The sequence below is a fragment of the Nicotiana sylvestris genome, chromosome 5 (assembly GCF_000393655.2).
Source record: "Nicotiana sylvestris chromosome 5, ASM39365v2, whole genome shotgun sequence".
Lineage (NCBI taxonomy): Eukaryota > Viridiplantae > Streptophyta > Magnoliopsida > Solanales > Solanaceae > Nicotiana > Nicotiana sylvestris.
This window is the reverse complement of record NC_091061.1, coordinates 21,357,989-21,375,805: the sequence shown is the minus strand read 5'-3', so window position 1 is coordinate 21,375,805 and position 17,817 is coordinate 21,357,989. Positions and strand designations below refer to the sequence as shown.

The following is a 17,817-nucleotide window of genomic DNA, read 5'->3' as shown; positions in this document are numbered from 1 at the left end:
GCCAATTAACAAGCTACAATGCAACGTTTATACATTAAGTACTATTGAAAGACGCGGGTCAGATAGTTTCTATGAAATTGCAATATTAATTTCCATTAAATTACCTTTGATGATTATAATTTAGGGTGGTGGAAATGGTCAATAAACACTGTTTGCCTATATATTTTCCTTGTCTCATTAATTTCCTTCACAAATAGTCTGATTTAAAGCAACTCTAATCCAACATCTCCTAATTAATTGTCCTAGATCTCGCTTTGGTGTATATCAAGACAAGAATCTCCAGTAATAGAAAGGAGGTAAGCTTCTTTGCTTCTTAATTATTTAACTTCTTGATGCTTTTCAGAATTTAACTATAGGAATTAAGCATACATCGGTTTTCTGCTAAAATGTCATGTATATTGAAATCAACTACCGTCGTACATAGCCTTTTTTTTTTTAAAGTAGCGTTGGCAATAGGCCTTCCAACAATAACAATAACATATCTAGTGTATTCCCACAAGTGAAATCTAGAGAGGGTTGTGTGTACGCAGATGTTGCTCTTACCTTATGTGAAGTAGAGATGTTTTGTAAAAATTGCACGGGGCACCCTATTTGGTCGCCCCCGTTTAACCTATATCCATTTTTTTTAAAACTTTTAACTTGTACCCACTTTTTAAATAACTTCAGCCCCCTTTCTCCTCCTCCTTCATTTTCTCCTTCTTTCTTCTGCTGTTGTTGGTGCAGATTATTTCTTATTCGTTTTGTCTCAATTAATATTCTTTCAACTGACCTAATAATGCAAAAAAATTTAACTGTTTGCTATTACAAAGCGTCCCAGAATGACCTAATATCTTTTTGAACCTTTGTATTGAAAAAGTTATAGCAAATTATGATAGTCTAGTCATACTTTCCATTTTCAATTACTCATAATGAGAGAAGAGGGAGCTTGAATTGTCCATATAGTACATGATTGTTGAATCAAAGTAAATTTTTATGTAATATTTGTAAACAGAAAGTTATTTTAATTGAAACAATTCACTTTCTTGCTTCCCAGAGCCTCTGAAATCTCCTAATATTGTGAAGAAATTCTTTTCTTTGAATGAAAGCCTCTAAATGTGTCTGAATCTTTTAATGTTTTAATGCTACACAAGCTTTCTTTTAATATTTTTTTTTGTTCAAACAGTTGTAATAGCAAATGATGGTGTCTGAGACGCTTTGTCTGCATTATTAGCCAAGTAAAATATTAGTACAAACAAAAATTTCAGCTCTAGAGCTGAAGTTCGATAGTTACAAAACAAAAACTTCAGCTCTAGAGCTGAAGCTTACAAACAAAAACTTCAGCTCTCAGTTACAAAACAAAAACTTCAGCTCTAGAGCTGAAAGCTTACAAACAAAAACTTCAGCTCTAAAGCTGAAGTTCGCCAATTACAAACAAAAACTTCAGCTCTTCGACAGTTACAAAACAAAAATTTAGCTCTAGAGCTGAACTTCAGGCCCGGCTACTAGAATGCTGAAGTTTTGCGTAATTGTCTTTGCTACTTCAGCCTCATATGTTGAAGTTATGCGAAAAAGCGGGTACGCTTGCAATTTTTTTTTTGCAAAGCGGGCACAAGTTAAAACGTGACACAAAAAGCAGATATAGATGCAAATGCCCCAGATGTTTTTGATAGACCATCGGATCAAGAAAAGCATTTTCAAAACATGTTTGAAAAATACAAGAGTAAAATAGCTAAGATGATAATAATGAAGAAAAAAGTATTGACAACAAAATAATACGGCAATCGGCCTTCCAATTTGTGCATTTTTGTTTACAAGATACAATGTTGTAACACTGCCAATATCTTTTTCCTTAAATTTCTCTATTGGATAATATTTTCAAATTTCAGTTATCTTAATACCGAATTCTCATCTATTCTTGCCTTTTTTGCCCCAGGAATATTATTTTTGAAGAAACGGAAAAAAAAAAAGAGAAAACATATTTGCTGATAAGGAAAATGTCACATCCTTTCAACACCTTTGCTCTCAAGATGAAAGTACACTGCAGGGATTGTGAAAAGAAACTGAAAAACGAGCTGCAAAACATTAAGGGTGTTCGTTCAGTGGAAATTGATCAAAAACTTGGGAAAGTGATCATCTCAGGCAAAATAGACCCTGCAAAAATCCTAACTAAGCTTGAAAAGGTTGGGAGAGAAGCAGAATTCTGGTGCGAACAAGAACATCGTCGTAAAGATATTGTAACGCGGTCAAAAGTGATTGATCCACTAAATGATCCTGACATTATGGCACAACTAGAGCAATTTACTGACCCCAGTGATGAAATTGTAGAGGTGAACAAAACCATTAAGTTGATTTTCAAAGGGGAATCAAGAAATGGTGTCCCTAGTAACAAAATTGTGGAAATTACTACCACCACCAAAAATGTGAAAAAACATCAAGATCAAGTGCTTACACATAATCATGATTGTTCCCACAGTGGTGGTGGACTTTGTGCTGCTTCTTCATCATGTTGTGGTGGTCATTCTGCTGTAAGTCATAATCTTGATGGTTGTTGCCAATATGGTAATACTACTAGTTTGGGTCCTTGTGCACATGGTAGAAACTCATGTTATTACCATAGCAAATATGGTAATAATTGTGCACATAACAGAAACTCATGTTATAATTGTCATTGCCAATATGGTAATACTACTAGTTATGGTTCTTGTTATGCAAATAGCAATTCAGGGCCAATATGGTCAAATGATAATATTCCCTCGGCTCCACCTATGCCAGATGACTACAATTATAAGGCATCACCATCACCATCGCCACCATCATCAGCAACGCCTCAACCCTATTACAACATCTTAAGCGACGAGAATGTGAATAGCTGCACAATCCTATGATTTCCGCTTGTTTTATGTAATAAAAGAGAGTTATATGTAAATGTGTGTTGTGTGCCTGCGTGCATGTGTTGAGTTGTCCCACATCGGTAGGATTTGAGGTCCTTGGTTTCTTTATATGGTCTTGGGTAATCCTCACCTCATAAGCTAGCTTTTGGAGTTGAGTTAGGCCCAAGATTCATTTATCAATGTGTGTGTGACAGAGAGAGAGAGAATAAAAGTGGAGTAGTTCATGTATATAATTACTTTTGTGTAACTACTTAGTTTGTAATTTTTGCTCCTTGTGTAAATATTCACACTACATCTGCACCACTCTTAACAGTTGCTTTCTTTTTCTCTGTTTTTTCCCCTTCTTGTGTTTGCTCTAACAATGGTCACAGAACATTGATTTCCACGGAAACATTTTGTTAGTTTACCTCTCCTGCCAAATTTTTCAAGAGAATATAATTTTGGGCGCTATAGCTGTATGAACTCTCAAAGTTAATATGGAGACAATCAATATTTAAACATCATTAAGACCCTTTTTCTAGTTTCTAAACAACAAATTATAGCGTGGGGCATGTCCATCAACCTAAGAACTCGGAGAAATGGAGACAAGAAACAAATGGGAGGAGCCAAATACATAATAGATGCTACCCCAAAGTCAATCGTCTAGTCGAGATCTTCACTTACATCATAGTAAAGCAAAGCCGACAAACGCTCAGACTTCAGTAACATCTTCACATACTGGTTTGCTAGATTCTTAAGCTAAATGTTCCTACTCCAGTTTATATTTTTCCCATGGGCTACTATACCACGTCTCTTACGTATAAATCACCTGGACCATGTTCTTAGTTCAATGTATATAGTAGTGGAACAACTTCCTTACATTTCGATTTTGTTGCATTTGGAGATTGTGTAAATGAAAAAAAACGAGTTCTATAATTTTCTTAAGTAATATTTATACACGGAAAATAGGAACACCGAACCCATCTAACCTGTAGATCCAGCAAAGAGGGATCATCAGAGCCTTGCACAGCTGAAATAGCCATTTATATCAAGCTGGATACAAAAGCATCCTACATGGTCAGGTTGAGAGTGCTAATGCAAGAAGAAAAACAAGAAAGATAGTACATGAACGACGATTTACAAGCAATCAAGGTAAATACGGTTAAGTTGGAACTTGGCAGGATTAAAAATTTGCATGCTTTAGCTTAGCCAAGTACTCTAATGATACAAACAGGAGAGTATCGAGAAGCACATCCCTTATATTGGATTCCACCATCAGAGTGAATGTAGCTCTGCGACAGAATTTGGAGAAGGATGTTGCACGGGGACAGAGCCATCTTCATCCCGAGATTGTGTTAGTATGTCCTGTCCATGACAGAAAAGGCGACTTGTGATCATCACTCCGACTGAGCAATCACAGAAAAATTAATGGCAAAAAAATATTGGCATGAAAGCTATCCTACAAATACTGAATATGAAATAATTATCTATTAAAAGTCGGAACAATGTACATCTATAAATTGCAAAAAGAATCTTGCTGCACCACAAAAATTAGTGGTAATTTCAAATCCTTGGGAAACTTACAGCTTAAACTCAGACAAGTTAGACATGCATGGCAGATGAATCATTGTTTAACCACTATGATGGAAAAATAAGCAATACCTGTGCTTGTAATAGCTGATTAGGTTGTTGATCTTGTGCCAATGAATATGCCTGTGGTTGGGACATCCGGTAATATGGTTCCTTCAGATCAAGTTTTCCAGACGATGTTTGGAGCACATCTCCAACAGTAGCTATTCAAATTGATCAATGATATGTTAAATTCTTGAAGAAATCTATCAGCAAATTCGACTTCATGGGACAAAGAGACCAAGAAGATACGATACAACTGCTACAAACGATAACGATAAAGACCTACCAGACAATGTTAGATAAATTGTGTAACTTTGTGCCTTATGGGCAACAAGGCGAAGGCGGCCAGTTATCTCCTGTCCCGGCATGACATAAAGTGGCTGTGACAACACGCACCGAAGCTGATACCAGTGAGTTGTAGGTGCGCCAGGAGCCGTGGTCAGCCACCTCGGTACAGTGCTGCAGAAAGAAATGATGCAATTTACTGCAAAATAGCAACAAGTCCCACCGCCAAGGATGCAAGAATAACAAAAGTTTACCTTCCATTAAAAAGTACATCAAACCAGCAAGCCAGCCCATGAATTCTAGTGCTAGCAGAAGATGTAAATCTCAATGGGATGTCAATTTCATATAGATCTTCTTCCTGTAATATATATGTAGAAAAAGATCATTCACCCAGCAGTATGTTTCAAGAACTTCTGGCCAGAGACTGGTACAATGCAAGAATGTAGTTTGCTAAATGACCTGATTTTTCAACAAAACCATTGCCTCATATATGAGTAATTCCACCACGGATAATTTTTCCCTATCAAACTTGACTCCACAAATAGGAACTTTGTTCATTTTAAGAGACAAGAAAGCACGTATATAGTGGATACTGATCCGCAAAGTAGAAAGAACAGCTAATTTATGCATATTGCTTCCAATAACTTTGTATATCTGTTGATTATGCTTTTCTTATTTTGTGAAAAAAGTTTTTATTTTTATTAGAAAACTGTCTTAGATTCCTTAACATTGAATTGGGAGGATGCCCTTTACTCGTTGAGAAAAACATATAGTAAACAGTGTTATCAAAGGCGAAAAGCGCAAAGGTCTGTTGGGGCTTTAAGCACAAAGCGCAAATAAAGCGTGGGCTTTAATGAAGAAAGGCGCAAATGCAGAAAAACTGTAAATATGTATGCGTAGTCCGAGACTAATATCTAGAAGCATGAATACCAAATATATGGAAAAAGAAATTGAAGAAAATTTACGATAAAGTGAAATATTAATTGTTTAGTATCGCCTCTTCCGGATTACGCCCGTTAGTAAGGAAAAGTATGCCTTAGAGCCTTGCTGACAACACCTGAAGCGCCCGTTAAGCGAGGCCAAGCGCTCAACATGTTTTGAGCCTCGCTTCAGAACTTAAGCACGCTTTAAGCGCGCCTTTAATAAAACTGATAGTAAAAGCCTATAGAATAAAGGATGTTTCTATCAACTATGATCTACGAACAACCTACAGAATGAAATTTCTGATAATACCTTTATCGAAGTGAAGTTAATCACGTGAGATATTGCAGGAGCTACCAATAACCTCGGATCAAAAGCATCAACCACTGGCTGCAAAGAATATGAATATCCAAATTAAAGACAGAATAAATTACCTGTACTAACAACGTTTAAAGGGATGATGAGAAATCCAAGTATACCACAAACAGAGCCCTTCCTAAGAATTAAAGCTACAAGTATTTCATCACAATTCTTTCCAGCTAATGAGAATATCTACTGCATCTTATTACATTACTAATTATTGCATTTGAAAGAGTGAACAGTTATTTTATTAATGCAACTGGTATAGGAAAGCTCAATCAAATTAAATTAGCCCCTTCTACCACACCTTGGTAATGAACTACAGCAATACCTCTCTCTAACACCTATTCTCAAGTTTAGGAAACTAAATACATGACATTGGGGCGGGGGGAGGGGGAGGTTCAGCACATACAACTATGACTTTGACTATGAAATTCAACTTGGATGCTGAAAGATGCTTCTTAATACAGTACATCAAATTAAGGACCATCAAAGTCCATCAATGATTAAGAAATTATTCGAGCATAAACTTGTTTATGTTCTCCCTTCTCTTTCTAAGAAATAAAAATTGTTCAATAATATAGGCATTTATGAAGCATTGTCTGAAATTCTGAAGGTTGAATTGTAAAATTTAAAAGTTTAGCATAGACTGCACATTCACAAATTTAAGTAACCAAACAACATTAAGACTGTGGACAACACGGGACTATGGAAGTAAACAACTAAGACTGTTTTAAATGCTTACTAAGTCAAAGTGAATAATTCGGAGGCTGAGTTAATAAATTCCTAATATGTATGAGATTGACCTGAGAAAAGTATCCTTCATATGCAGATCTCTGCAAGGGTGTCAAATCAACCCCAAAATAGCCCTGTTGCTGCCAAAAAATAGCCTGTATGACAAAGTTAAACTAAAATTAAACTCTTTTCACAATGAAACTGAATATAATCACTAATGTAAGATTCATCTCTATAAATAAAATAAAAAATAAGCCTTCAATTGAAATATTTTTACGGCACTAACACAGAAAAAAAATTAGACATTGAGATCTTTGTGAAAGGAACTCCTCTACATATAGCACCCAACATCCTCTTCCAGAGGGGGAGAGACCCAGTTTAGAAAGAAAGTGTCATAGAGGAGATAGACCCAGAGAGCAAGAAGACAGTGATATCCAATGTACCTTGTTTGCAATTTCCATATACAAATATTCGTCGCTGAATGGTGCCACGTGTATTCTACAAAAATAAAGAGAAACATAAGCCGGAATTCGGACAATTAAGTCATATAACAAACCACAGAGCAAAAGGAAAAACTGAAAAGGTTACATGCTAGTTTATGTAGCACAAACTCAGGAGGGAATTGGGAGAAGTGCAAAATGTTTCTTTTAATAAAGAATTCGAAAGACATGTAAAAGCAATTGGAAAAGAAAGAATAAGCTTTTCAAGGAAGTTCGAAACACATGTAAAAGCAATTATAAAAAAAAGGATAAGGTCTTCTTTTCGGAGATTGGATTTGGGGGAGAGGCAGGTTGGATAACTGAATAGTATGACTATAAAACATAAAAACAGTGAGCAGCTGCATTGAAACATATTCGTGGACACCAAACTGAGAATTAAGCTTGAAAGCTCGGCTCAAGTAAAAAAAGGAGAATAAAGTAGACAACTGAGCTTCCCACGTTTTGCAAGTCAATGTTAGTTATATCATTGTACCCGACCTCCTAAATGATTCACAGAGGAGCAAGCTGATAGCTTGAGCTGGAAAAAAATAGTCTATGATACAAAAATCTATTAAAAGATAATGTGTCAAATGCCTGGTGGTAAAAAGGTAAAGCGCCAGATTTGGGAAACAAGAGTAAGACACAAATAACCCCATAAGCAAACTACTTATCAAAAAGAAAAAAGAAAAAGAACCTCATAACCAAACTATTAACTTCCTGAATGATTTGACAAGACAAGACTCCTCAGAATCAACTGTTGAGTGTTGAAAGAAAGAAAATTACCTTCCTACTGTAGGAAACATTTTTCCATTTGGAAGTAGAAATCGATCTCTTGCAATCACATAAGACTCTAGCATTCTTTCATTAACTAACAAAGTACCTGCAAAGTAAATTCAACGTATCACACACCCAGCAGGTTTAAACCTGTTTCATTTGGATAATCTAATCACAGGATTGTGGTTGGTTTGGATTCTAAGATAACATGCTTCGCCATAATTTCAAAGATTAATACCTTGAAATCTCTTCAGGATTCACGAAAATATAAGGGAATATTCTTTTATAACGAAAAATAAAAAAGGAAAACTTAATAGCACTCATAATACAAATAAAGCAAAAGTGACCATGTATAAGAGACTTTCAAGCAGGTTTAAACCTGTTTCATTCGGATAATTTAATCACTGGATTGTGGTCAGTTTGGATTTTGAGATAACATGCCAGCCATATTTTTAATTTAAAAGTTTAAAACCTTGAACTCTCTTCAAGAAAATACAAAAAGGACGTTTTTTATAATGAAAAATGTAATAAGTAAACTTAATAACACTCATAACACAAGGAAAGCAAAGCGTTTATTGTCACCAACAGATATGTGATAGTCCCTTCTTTTTTTCTTAGTATTTCTTTTTTCTTTTGAGTTGGGGAAGGGAGGATGGGATGGGGGATGTTGGGCGAATATTTCACTACTATTTTACAGGAAATGAACAAAACATCCTCTTCTCAAGTCGTATATAACTTTAGCGACAGATATTCCGATGATTAAGAAAATTAATAAGTCTAAGTTTAAAAGCAAAAGCATGCAATTCAGGATACTAAATATAATCAATTGATGGGTAAAGGCTACGAAAAGAGCACTATTATACACGGAAGAGTTTCTAATTTCTGAAGGGCAAACTGCAAGAATATATCGTTTCAGTTAGTTATCAAATTCTGTTGCATGAATCTGCAGAAGCATAATACTATAAAGGACATCATTTCATAGTCATTTCATATGCATCTGCTTTTTGCCGCTTGAAACTTTGAGCAAAATTTTATTTCTCAAGCAGAGAAAAGGACTAGCATATACAAGGACAGAAGTCGCTTAGAAACAGGGGTGTATCTCAGAAGAACCCAATGAACAAATACTGAACAATGAGAACTCAAAAACGAATTTGGCTGCAGCCGAAAATGCAGTAGAAGTATTAAAATCAGTTTTCAACAAGCAAACTAGCAACGTAACACATTTCCATGGTGTATGTGTTCATCTTCATGAGAGTAGTAGAATTGTTCCTTGCACATAGGCACAACTTAATTCTCCCTGATCTTTTGTTTTCATAACATGTGCATAAGCAGTTATTGAAGATGCTGCTGTCGTGTTTTAGTATATTCTCCAGCTTTATGGTAGAGGCACTTGAAACATGTAATACCTACAAGTTTCTTAAATTCCTTTCTCAAATAACCAATCAAATATTTTATACATATCCATACTAATGTTCAAAAAAACTTTAGCTGTCAACCAGGGGATTCACTACATTTTTTAACAAAACATGCAGCATTGTCAAAGTATGCCCTCACATAACTCTGTCACATAAGCTTCATACTCCGTCAAAATAGATAAGCTTACCCATTGGCTCAGAGATTAAGATATCGGCTTTCACAGGTAACTCTACTTCTTCAACCTTTCCTTTGATTACCTAATCATTCATTGAAAAGAGAAATCCAATAAACAAGGAGCAACCTTAGCAGCCAAGATACAGAAGGAATATATTGCAAGACTCTTTTGAAAGTCACCAGAATGAGGAAATGTATACTTACTGTAATTCTCTCACTCAACGATGGGTTTCCTGCAATAAGCTTTTTAGCATATTCGGCCATTTCAGATGCCTCTATGGCATAAACATGTTTTGCACCAGCCTGAGAGGGTTTTTGTCGAAGGAGAGGAGGGACGGAAGAAAAAAATACGATGTACAAATATCAGTGGAAGTCACTAAGCTATGGTTCATATCATTCAATGAAACCACATAAACCTAATTGGTACAAAAAGATAACCTGAGCTGCAAATAATGACAAAATACCACTACCAGCTCCAACATCAACCACCACACGACCAAGAAAGTCAGCACGGTTCTCAATTACAGCAGCGTAATAGGTTCCTGCAAGTTTCATATTTACCATGTCAACCTTCCCATTATTGGATTTAGAATGTTGAGCTCCTTCATGCAAAAGGGCAACAGTTTGCAAAACATTCCAGGGAAAAGGGAGTGTGTAAGCCTCTCATGAAACTAGACGAGCCTCGGTGAGAAATAAGTACGCATTTGGGTAATATTTGAGCTGAAGCTGAAAGAAGAATATTTTTCAGGTGAAGTTAAAAGAAGTTTGTGCATGTTGAAGTTGGTGCTTTGACATGAACTTCACTTGGAAAACAGTTTGTGAAAGTTAAGATTTGATAAACTATACTTGACTAACACCTTCAGATACTAATTCAACATTTTATTTGAATATCAATTGATATTTCACTTGAAACACAAAACACCATGGCCAAACAGGCTTAAATAGCCCCAGGTCATGGCACAGAAAAGACCAAAGTTCAGAACATTACCTGTCCTTACAAAATCCTGCAACATATTTTGCTGATGCAATAGTTGCCCGTAGTAATGAAAATACATTTTAGCAGAAGATGCCTCTATTTTGTCATCAAATTTACTTTTCGAAGTTGATACTACTCCATTTGGCAGAGGAGACCCTGAAAGAAAGACTTGCAGAAGTTACAATTATTATTATTCTCCTTTTCTGGATAAGGTACAATTATTCGTGGCAGCATTGTTTATCAAGTTTAGATTCAGAATTCCAGGCCTAGTGCTGCTCGCGGAATGAATCATGAGTTCAATATCTTAAGACTCATCGCGCAGTATTTAGCTCCACAGAGTAGCTGAAACATCCAGACAAAAAATAAAAAAATATATGTTCTTAGATGCAGCAATGTAGAAGCTCACTCATGCACCAAAATGGGCAACTAACACACTACATTCTAAGTTTTTGACAAGAAATGTATTGCTTTCTTTATCAGTAAGGCGTTACTGTTTTGTATATTTCAAAACTAAGAAAGGATAAACATTGATCACATGTAAAAGACTATGTATATGCAGATTCCTTAACTTCCTATTAAGCTAAACAGACCCACCATTTAACTTTTTCGGGTAAAAGTTATGACTCAAACTAATTTCCTCGAGTAGGACAAATTAAAGGAAAGTGACACCCAAATTCAAGAAAATATCAACAATGGGTGGACTACCAATACTAAGATCGTGTGGATAATAGACAATGATGATAACACTAATGCTAACAAATTAAATGGATTATAATGCCTCTGATAAAATGTCAAAAGAGTGACTAATAGTCTATCTAATTCATTCAATACATCTAAATTCTCAATAATATCTCAAAAATAAATCTCAATAAAATCTTCATTCTGCTAACAAGTGACCTCGTGTAGTGTAAAAGAAATTACAATAACTTATTTTCTTCTGGGAAAAATAAAAAGCAACAGAAAAGATGAACTGCAGTTATAAATGAAGAGCAGTTAAAGCATAAGTTCTTTCAACAACAGTTCAACAGTAAGTTGGTCAAACATTGCTTTTTTAAATAACACCTCAATAGTAAGTTGGTCAAATGTTCACAACTTAGTATCCACAGTCAAAGCTTATCATACAGAAAATAAGAATGCAATTAAAGCTTATCACATAGAAATGGATAAGGTAATTAGAAAAAAATCTCCTTCTAAAGCACACTCACTAACTATCCTTGAAGTACTCAATATATATCTATCTTACTCCACATTTATCAAGAACCGAAACTGCATCAAGTAGCAGATAGTACTTTAACCACCCAAAAAAAAGACACAAACAGAGAGAGAGACAGAGAGAGAGAGAGTCATTACTAGCATCTCAGACATAATCAAGAGCTATTAGAGCAAATAATGAAAAGAGTGTGACTGTACTCCACAAGATGTACCGATTAACTTTTAAGAGTAATATCAGACATGTCAAAACAGACCTTGAACAACCACTTCTGTCTTCCATTGCTCAAATGCACAATGGAAGGCCCTACTTTCCTCCTCGTTTTTAAACTGAATGGAGATTCCCCTGGAATAGGCTTTCTGATTCAAAAGACCAAAGTCAATGCCACAGGACATTAATATGACGGCAACAAACTACACAATTGTAACTCCAATGAAAATATAAATGAGTTGCACCTTTAACTTTCTCCATAACAAGACAAGTTGAAGTTATAACAGTAAAATGTACACATATACTCCCTCTGTTTCATATTAAATGAGGTATTTTCCTTTTTAGTTTGTTCCAAAACAAATGACACATTTCTAAATTTGGAAATAATTCAACTTTAAACTCTTTCATTTTACCCATTTACCCTTAATGAGAAGCTTTTATAGCCACACAAATGTCATGGCCCCACAAACTTTTTACCCCTTAAACTTTTAAAACCACAAGTTTCTAAAGTCTTCTTCTTTTTCTTAAACTCCGTGCCGAGTCAAACAACCTCATTTAATATGAAACGGAGGGAGTATTTACATACTGACACTCGTTTTCAAAATTAAGATTGACATCAATATTATGATTGACACAAGTGTGCGCTGTTTCATGTTTTCAACTATACGCAGAGTTGGACTTAAAGGAGCATGAAGCCGGTAAACCTTTAGCGGACGACTACTAATACGACTCCAATCATGCTAGCTAATATTTATGCCAATCAACCAAGAAATTAGTGCGAACAGGTATCTCTAAAAATACATATGCAGCATTCAACAATGACAATTGTCATATCCATAAATGGTATAATATCTCCAGAAATCCTCCTCGTGTGAACAGGACTTAAAAGCATTCTAGATTAGTAGCAGCTTGAAGACAACTAGTCTGTCCAAACATCAATATTGTATGCTATCAACAGGTACCTCCTTATTGGCTTCAGAAGCTTCAGATATGCACAGAGACTCTGCAGGTCCTAGCTTGAATAACTGGAAATACAAAAGCAGAACCAAAAGTAAGATAATGCCCCTATTCAAGCGCAGGCAGCAGACAAGTTCCTGAGGAAAATCAGTAAAAATATCATCTTTTCTGTCTTCTCCTCCATTTGTTCAATTTTCTGCTAAGCCAATCACAGATCATGTAATCACATGTCATTCTCTTTTGTTGCTAGAGAACATGAGAGAAAAATGTACAAAACATGATAGCCAGTGGCTCTCCGCCACTATACTAAAAGAGGTTCAAATGAATCCCCTTGGCCGGAAAATTATGCTCCGTATATAGGTAAATATTCTTTTTTATATGTGTATATATTAATTGTTGAATGCCCTAAACATAAAAGAGCACACTTTTTTAACTCCATTGATGAAACTCCTGCCTCCGCCACTAATGATAGCCCGAAGAAACTAACAAAAAATGCAGGCACTCTCACATGTAACTAAAAGAATATGGGTTGAGAGTAGTAAAAATTTAATTTTTAACTAATAAAGTTAAATTGCTTGGATTGGTGTAAACACTGGGTGCGAGTAAGTACTTACCAAGTACTCCTGTATCCATTACAAATACATAAGTGTGGACTTAAGAACAAATATAAATTTAATATAAAAACAACTTCAACTATTTATAGCACAGCGAGTCCAACTATGTAACTAAAAACTAAATTCACATTTGATTAGTAAAAAAAATGCATAAAACATGAAAACCAAAATAATACCAAATTAATCATAATTTTTTACTATCTCATAACACGCGAATTTCAGTTTACACACGAAAATAAGATGTAAATTTAAATACATGCCTGTGAAGCTCGAAGATTGAACGCAATGTCGGCACTTGATTCAGGCTCCAGACAAAATCGGAGCTCCTGAACTCCAGAACGCGACCCGAACCGAGCAAAAACCGGTTCTGATTTACAAAGCGAAGTGTCTGATGAAGAAGCTGAAACCTCCGCAATCGATAAAACCTCAAATGGACTCTCTTTCTGCTTAGAAACCTCCATTAACGCCAAATTTTCAAATTATTGTCTAATTATGAATTATATTATGATTATATTGTTCATAGGAAAAAGTAAAGTAGGGTTTTTCTGAGTGAAGAGTGTGAAAGCTGTTGGAGTGGGAAGTGAAGTGGAGTGTTAAAAGAGGCGCTAATGAGATTCTGCTTCTTTATATACATGGAGGAGAGTGAAAGTATATAAAGGTTTTTGGTGATTTAGTGTGGACGGTGACAGGGGGAATATTGTACAACTGGTGATCTTTAAATAATTATTGAGACGTATGATTTGACTTCTAGAACCATTTGACGTCAGCTATATATCTATCTATCTATATTATATTAAAAGTAGGAATGTCTTTAGTAAAATGTCGTTCGTCTTTTTTACCTTTTAAAAATAAAATTTATATTGTACAAGATCATCATTTTAGTCATTTTCCTAATATTTAGGACATGAAAATTAATGTATGGTTTACTTATAAATCTTTCCTTATTTAGTTGTGTAAAAAGTCCTAATTTATAAAATTTAAAAACCAGTTTATATTTATATTATAGAATTTGTTTTCCTTTAGAGTATGTAACAAAACTATAAATAAATGCAACCAGTTTCACGAATAAACGATCAAATGGCCTCAATTTAAAACACTTGAACATATGAATGTTGATCTATGAAGAATGCTTTCAATTTTAAGCCTAATACATTTCCATGTTATAGTTAAAACTACTTTTCTACTAAAACAATATTTTTTCCATTTGTCAACCTTTTAGTATAATATTTAAAAACTACCCTCAATAAATACAATAACTAAATAAGAAAACATTTAAGAATATAAGAGAGAAAAGTAGTTGCTAAGAGTCAAAAACACTAATAATTCTACAAACACAAATATTGAAAAATAAATTATAATTTTTATCTTTTAAAAATATATCAAAAGCACGAAATCCTTTGGCGAAATATCGTTCATCCGTTTTACCTTAAAAAATTACTGAAAAATAGTTATTTAGTTATTTTCATAATATATAGGAATTTGAAATCAACTAAAGTTTTCGTTATTAACTCTTTCCTTATTAAAACCAAGAAATATTAATATTTGAAATTTTAAAATCAATTAAAATTTACTTTAGATTGAATGGGTAAATAACTAAACGCAAGAATTTATCTATATTATTGTTGAGTTATAGGTTAGAAACCTGAAATGTTGTGTTAAAAAGGAGTGTATGCCTCCTTTTAAGAGCTCTAATATCTATTTCTTTTATTTTTAACAGTACCTTAAATTAAAAATATTTTATAAATTCATTGATCTACAATACAAGACAAAAAAGTCTAACAGATTTCAAAATAAAATATCTTTATTTGAGAAGTAAAAAATGAATATTAATAATAATTTTTATAATAAATTAAATTACTAAAGAAAAAATAGTCATTAATTATTTTTCTAATATTTAGGACATAAAAATTAATTAAAATTTTAGTTATTAAAGTTTTCTTTATTTGGACTAGATATGAAATCGTAGTAATTAAAACTTTAGAGCAATTAAAAGTTTACCATGTATAAAATATTTTTTTTTACTTGAACTATCTAAATATAGGTTTAAGTTAAAAAAGGAATTCTTTTAGGGCATAACTTTGTTTTCTATTGAAGGGCCCTTTAAAAGCTCGTTCAATTGATTCTTCTTTTTCTCACTGAGCCGATATTTTTTGGGTGTTCATAACCCAAACTTCAAGCATATGTTAGGTAATTTTTTACTTTTTATGTCACTTTACCCTTTATTTATATTAAAAGTTATTCCCTATGTAGTTTATTAGCATAACTGTAATGTAAATGTTCTAATATTTATATTGTACATGCTTCTATGTTTATAATCCAAACAAGTCAATATAATTTTTAAGTCTTAAAGTATTATTCTACTACTGTTTAAAAAGGGCATGAATTTGATTTCTATCATAATGTTAGCCAAAAATTCACTCGCGATGTTCAAGTATAAACTATGTAACATAATTATAATTTATTACCAAAAAATTATTAGAAATTTAAGAGTACAATATTCTTCTAATTGCCTTCACAATGAATCACAACTGAAGCATACAATTCCGTCTAGCAGCTAAGCAATAAACATAACCAATAATTATGAGTTTATGATTTCATAACAAAGCAATACTCTTGACAAAAAAAGACACAAGAGATTGTTATAGGATCAATATTCATCATCTTTAGAAATTATATTTTTACTTATAATTTTTATTTTATGATTGCATCATATTCTTTAATAATATTTATGTAATTTTCAACAAAATTAGTACCTATTAATATAGGGTGCACGCGCAACGCGCGTATCATAAAACTAGTAAATATAAAGTTGTGAACAAAAAAGGTGATGTGACACTACACTCTCTAAAACCAAGAAATCTATTAATCTATTTTCTGTAATGAATTCATTTAGTTAATTAATCTAATCTAATAACTGAAAAAAAGTTCACCAATTAATTGTATGGAAATTAAAACGATAATCACCTTAAATGCCTTTTATAACCGACACTACATTTATCATCCAAACTCAAATACAATCCTTATTAATATTTGTGTTGCTGAATTGGAGGATGAGTCATTGCTTTCCTGCAAACAACTGTCTTTTTTTTGTTGCACTAGACACTCCAATGCGGTCACAACTTGCCTTGCATGTGAAACCAAGTGATTCTATTGTGGAATTTGCTCTGGTAAAAGCCTTCTATCAATTCATATTGTAGATCCTCTCCACAGAAGATTTGAAGGAAAATCGCAAGTAACTAACTTATCAGTTTGACATAAGTAATTCTATAATTTCTTTTGCATTTCTCTGCGGTGGAAAAACCAAAAAAATAAATAAAACGATGATGCAATTGTGTAGATAAGTAATTACTGGGATTCTTCTTTGCTTCTTGTATCCAGTGAAAGCATGTTGACATGTCACAAATAATATGGTCTGATTTTATGTTATACTGTTGGATTTTTCTTAGGGATGAAACATTGAGAATTATAAAAAGTGAGAAGAGGCATGTGCATTCCTAAAATTGCTTTTCTCATCCAAATAACATTTGTGTACAGAGAGAAAAATTATACCAAAATAAATATATATCATTCATTATTCAGAAAAGTCTATACTTATTAGAGTTTAATAATTTTAGTATCAGATTATTTACATCATACACATGTATTAAACAATGATTTTATTGAAATTATTTTCATGATCGCGCGGAGCGCGGACAAATTTACTAGTTTCAAATATAATATTGGCATAAAATTTACTATTAGCAATACAGTAGTACTTATTTGGTTATCTTTTCTTTTGAGTTGTTTGGTAGGATGCATAACATAACGCGGAATAGAGAGTATTAGTAATTATGGTATTGACTATGCTTGTATTAGTTATACTGGCATTAGTTATACTGATATATTTCTTATCCATTATTTGATTTGATGTATTAAAGCACTATACAATTTCTAAAAGAATTATTTGTTTACAAAAATGCCCTCAAAACCAGTCCACCACTCAATATAGAACTGAATATTTATTTAAAAAAGGAAATATGCTATATTTATTTATTTACAGGAGAGATAATTTTATTTCTCACTATTTGGATTATGTTAAACTTGCATTAATATTATAGTTTATTTTAATCAAACATAAATTTTAAAAGATAATTTGTCTTTAACTAAGTTAATGCATGCATTAAACCTCATTGCATGACTAATACCATGATTTTCTATGCCTTAGTTATGCATAGGATAATACCAA

The 17,817-nt window shown here is 33.4% G+C and overlaps 2 protein-coding genes across 2 annotated transcripts; one reads left to right on the top strand and one right to left on the bottom strand.

The window, feature by feature from the left end:
* The first annotated feature begins 208 nt into the window (after positions 1 to 208).
* On the top strand, positions 209 to 2,982 carry LOC104228398 (uncharacterized). Its single transcript, XM_009780854.2, has 2 exons — positions 209 to 296; positions 1,913 to 2,982. The coding sequence occupies exon 2, from the start codon at positions 1,974 to 1,976 to the stop codon at positions 2,862 to 2,864; it is 891 nt and encodes a 296-aa protein (XP_009779156.1). The 5' UTR covers positions 209 to 296; positions 1,913 to 1,973; the 3' UTR covers positions 2,865 to 2,982.
* A 781-nt stretch (positions 2,983 to 3,763) lies between these two features.
* Positions 3,764 to 14,187, bottom strand: LOC104228397 (probable histone-arginine methyltransferase 1.3). Its single transcript, XM_009780852.2, has 15 exons — positions 13,853 to 14,187; positions 12,984 to 13,046; positions 12,068 to 12,170; positions 10,614 to 10,757; positions 10,064 to 10,167; positions 9,830 to 9,928; positions 9,639 to 9,708; positions 8,045 to 8,141; positions 7,226 to 7,280; positions 6,854 to 6,937; positions 6,000 to 6,077; positions 5,021 to 5,124; positions 4,768 to 4,940; positions 4,512 to 4,642; positions 3,764 to 4,214 (listed from the first exon to the last, which is right to left on the bottom strand). Exons 1-15 carry the CDS (start codon positions 14,051 to 14,053, stop codon positions 4,125 to 4,127), a joined length of 1,596 nt encoding a protein of 531 aa, XP_009779154.1. The 5' UTR covers positions 14,054 to 14,187; the 3' UTR covers positions 3,764 to 4,124.
* Positions 14,188 to 17,817: the final 3,630 nt, after the last annotated feature.

Excerpts from the sequence above, each read along its gene's own strand:
- LOC104228398 (XM_009780854.2), top strand. The coding sequence starts at position 1,974 with ATGTCACATCCTTTCAACACCTTTGCTCTCAAGATGAAAGTACACTGC.
- LOC104228397 (XM_009780852.2), bottom strand. The coding sequence starts at position 14,053 with ATGGAGGTTTCTAAGCAGAAAGAGAGTCCATTTGAGGTTTTATCGATT. Across the intron at positions 10,758-12,067 it reads GACAGAAGTGGTTGTTCAAG|GGTCTCCTCTGCCAAATGGA; the intron begins GTCTGTTTTGAC and ends TCTTTCTTTCAG. Across the intron at positions 5,125-5,999 it reads TTAACTTCACTTCGATAAAG|GAAGAAGATCTATATGAAAT; the intron begins GTATTATCAGAA and ends TATATATTACAG.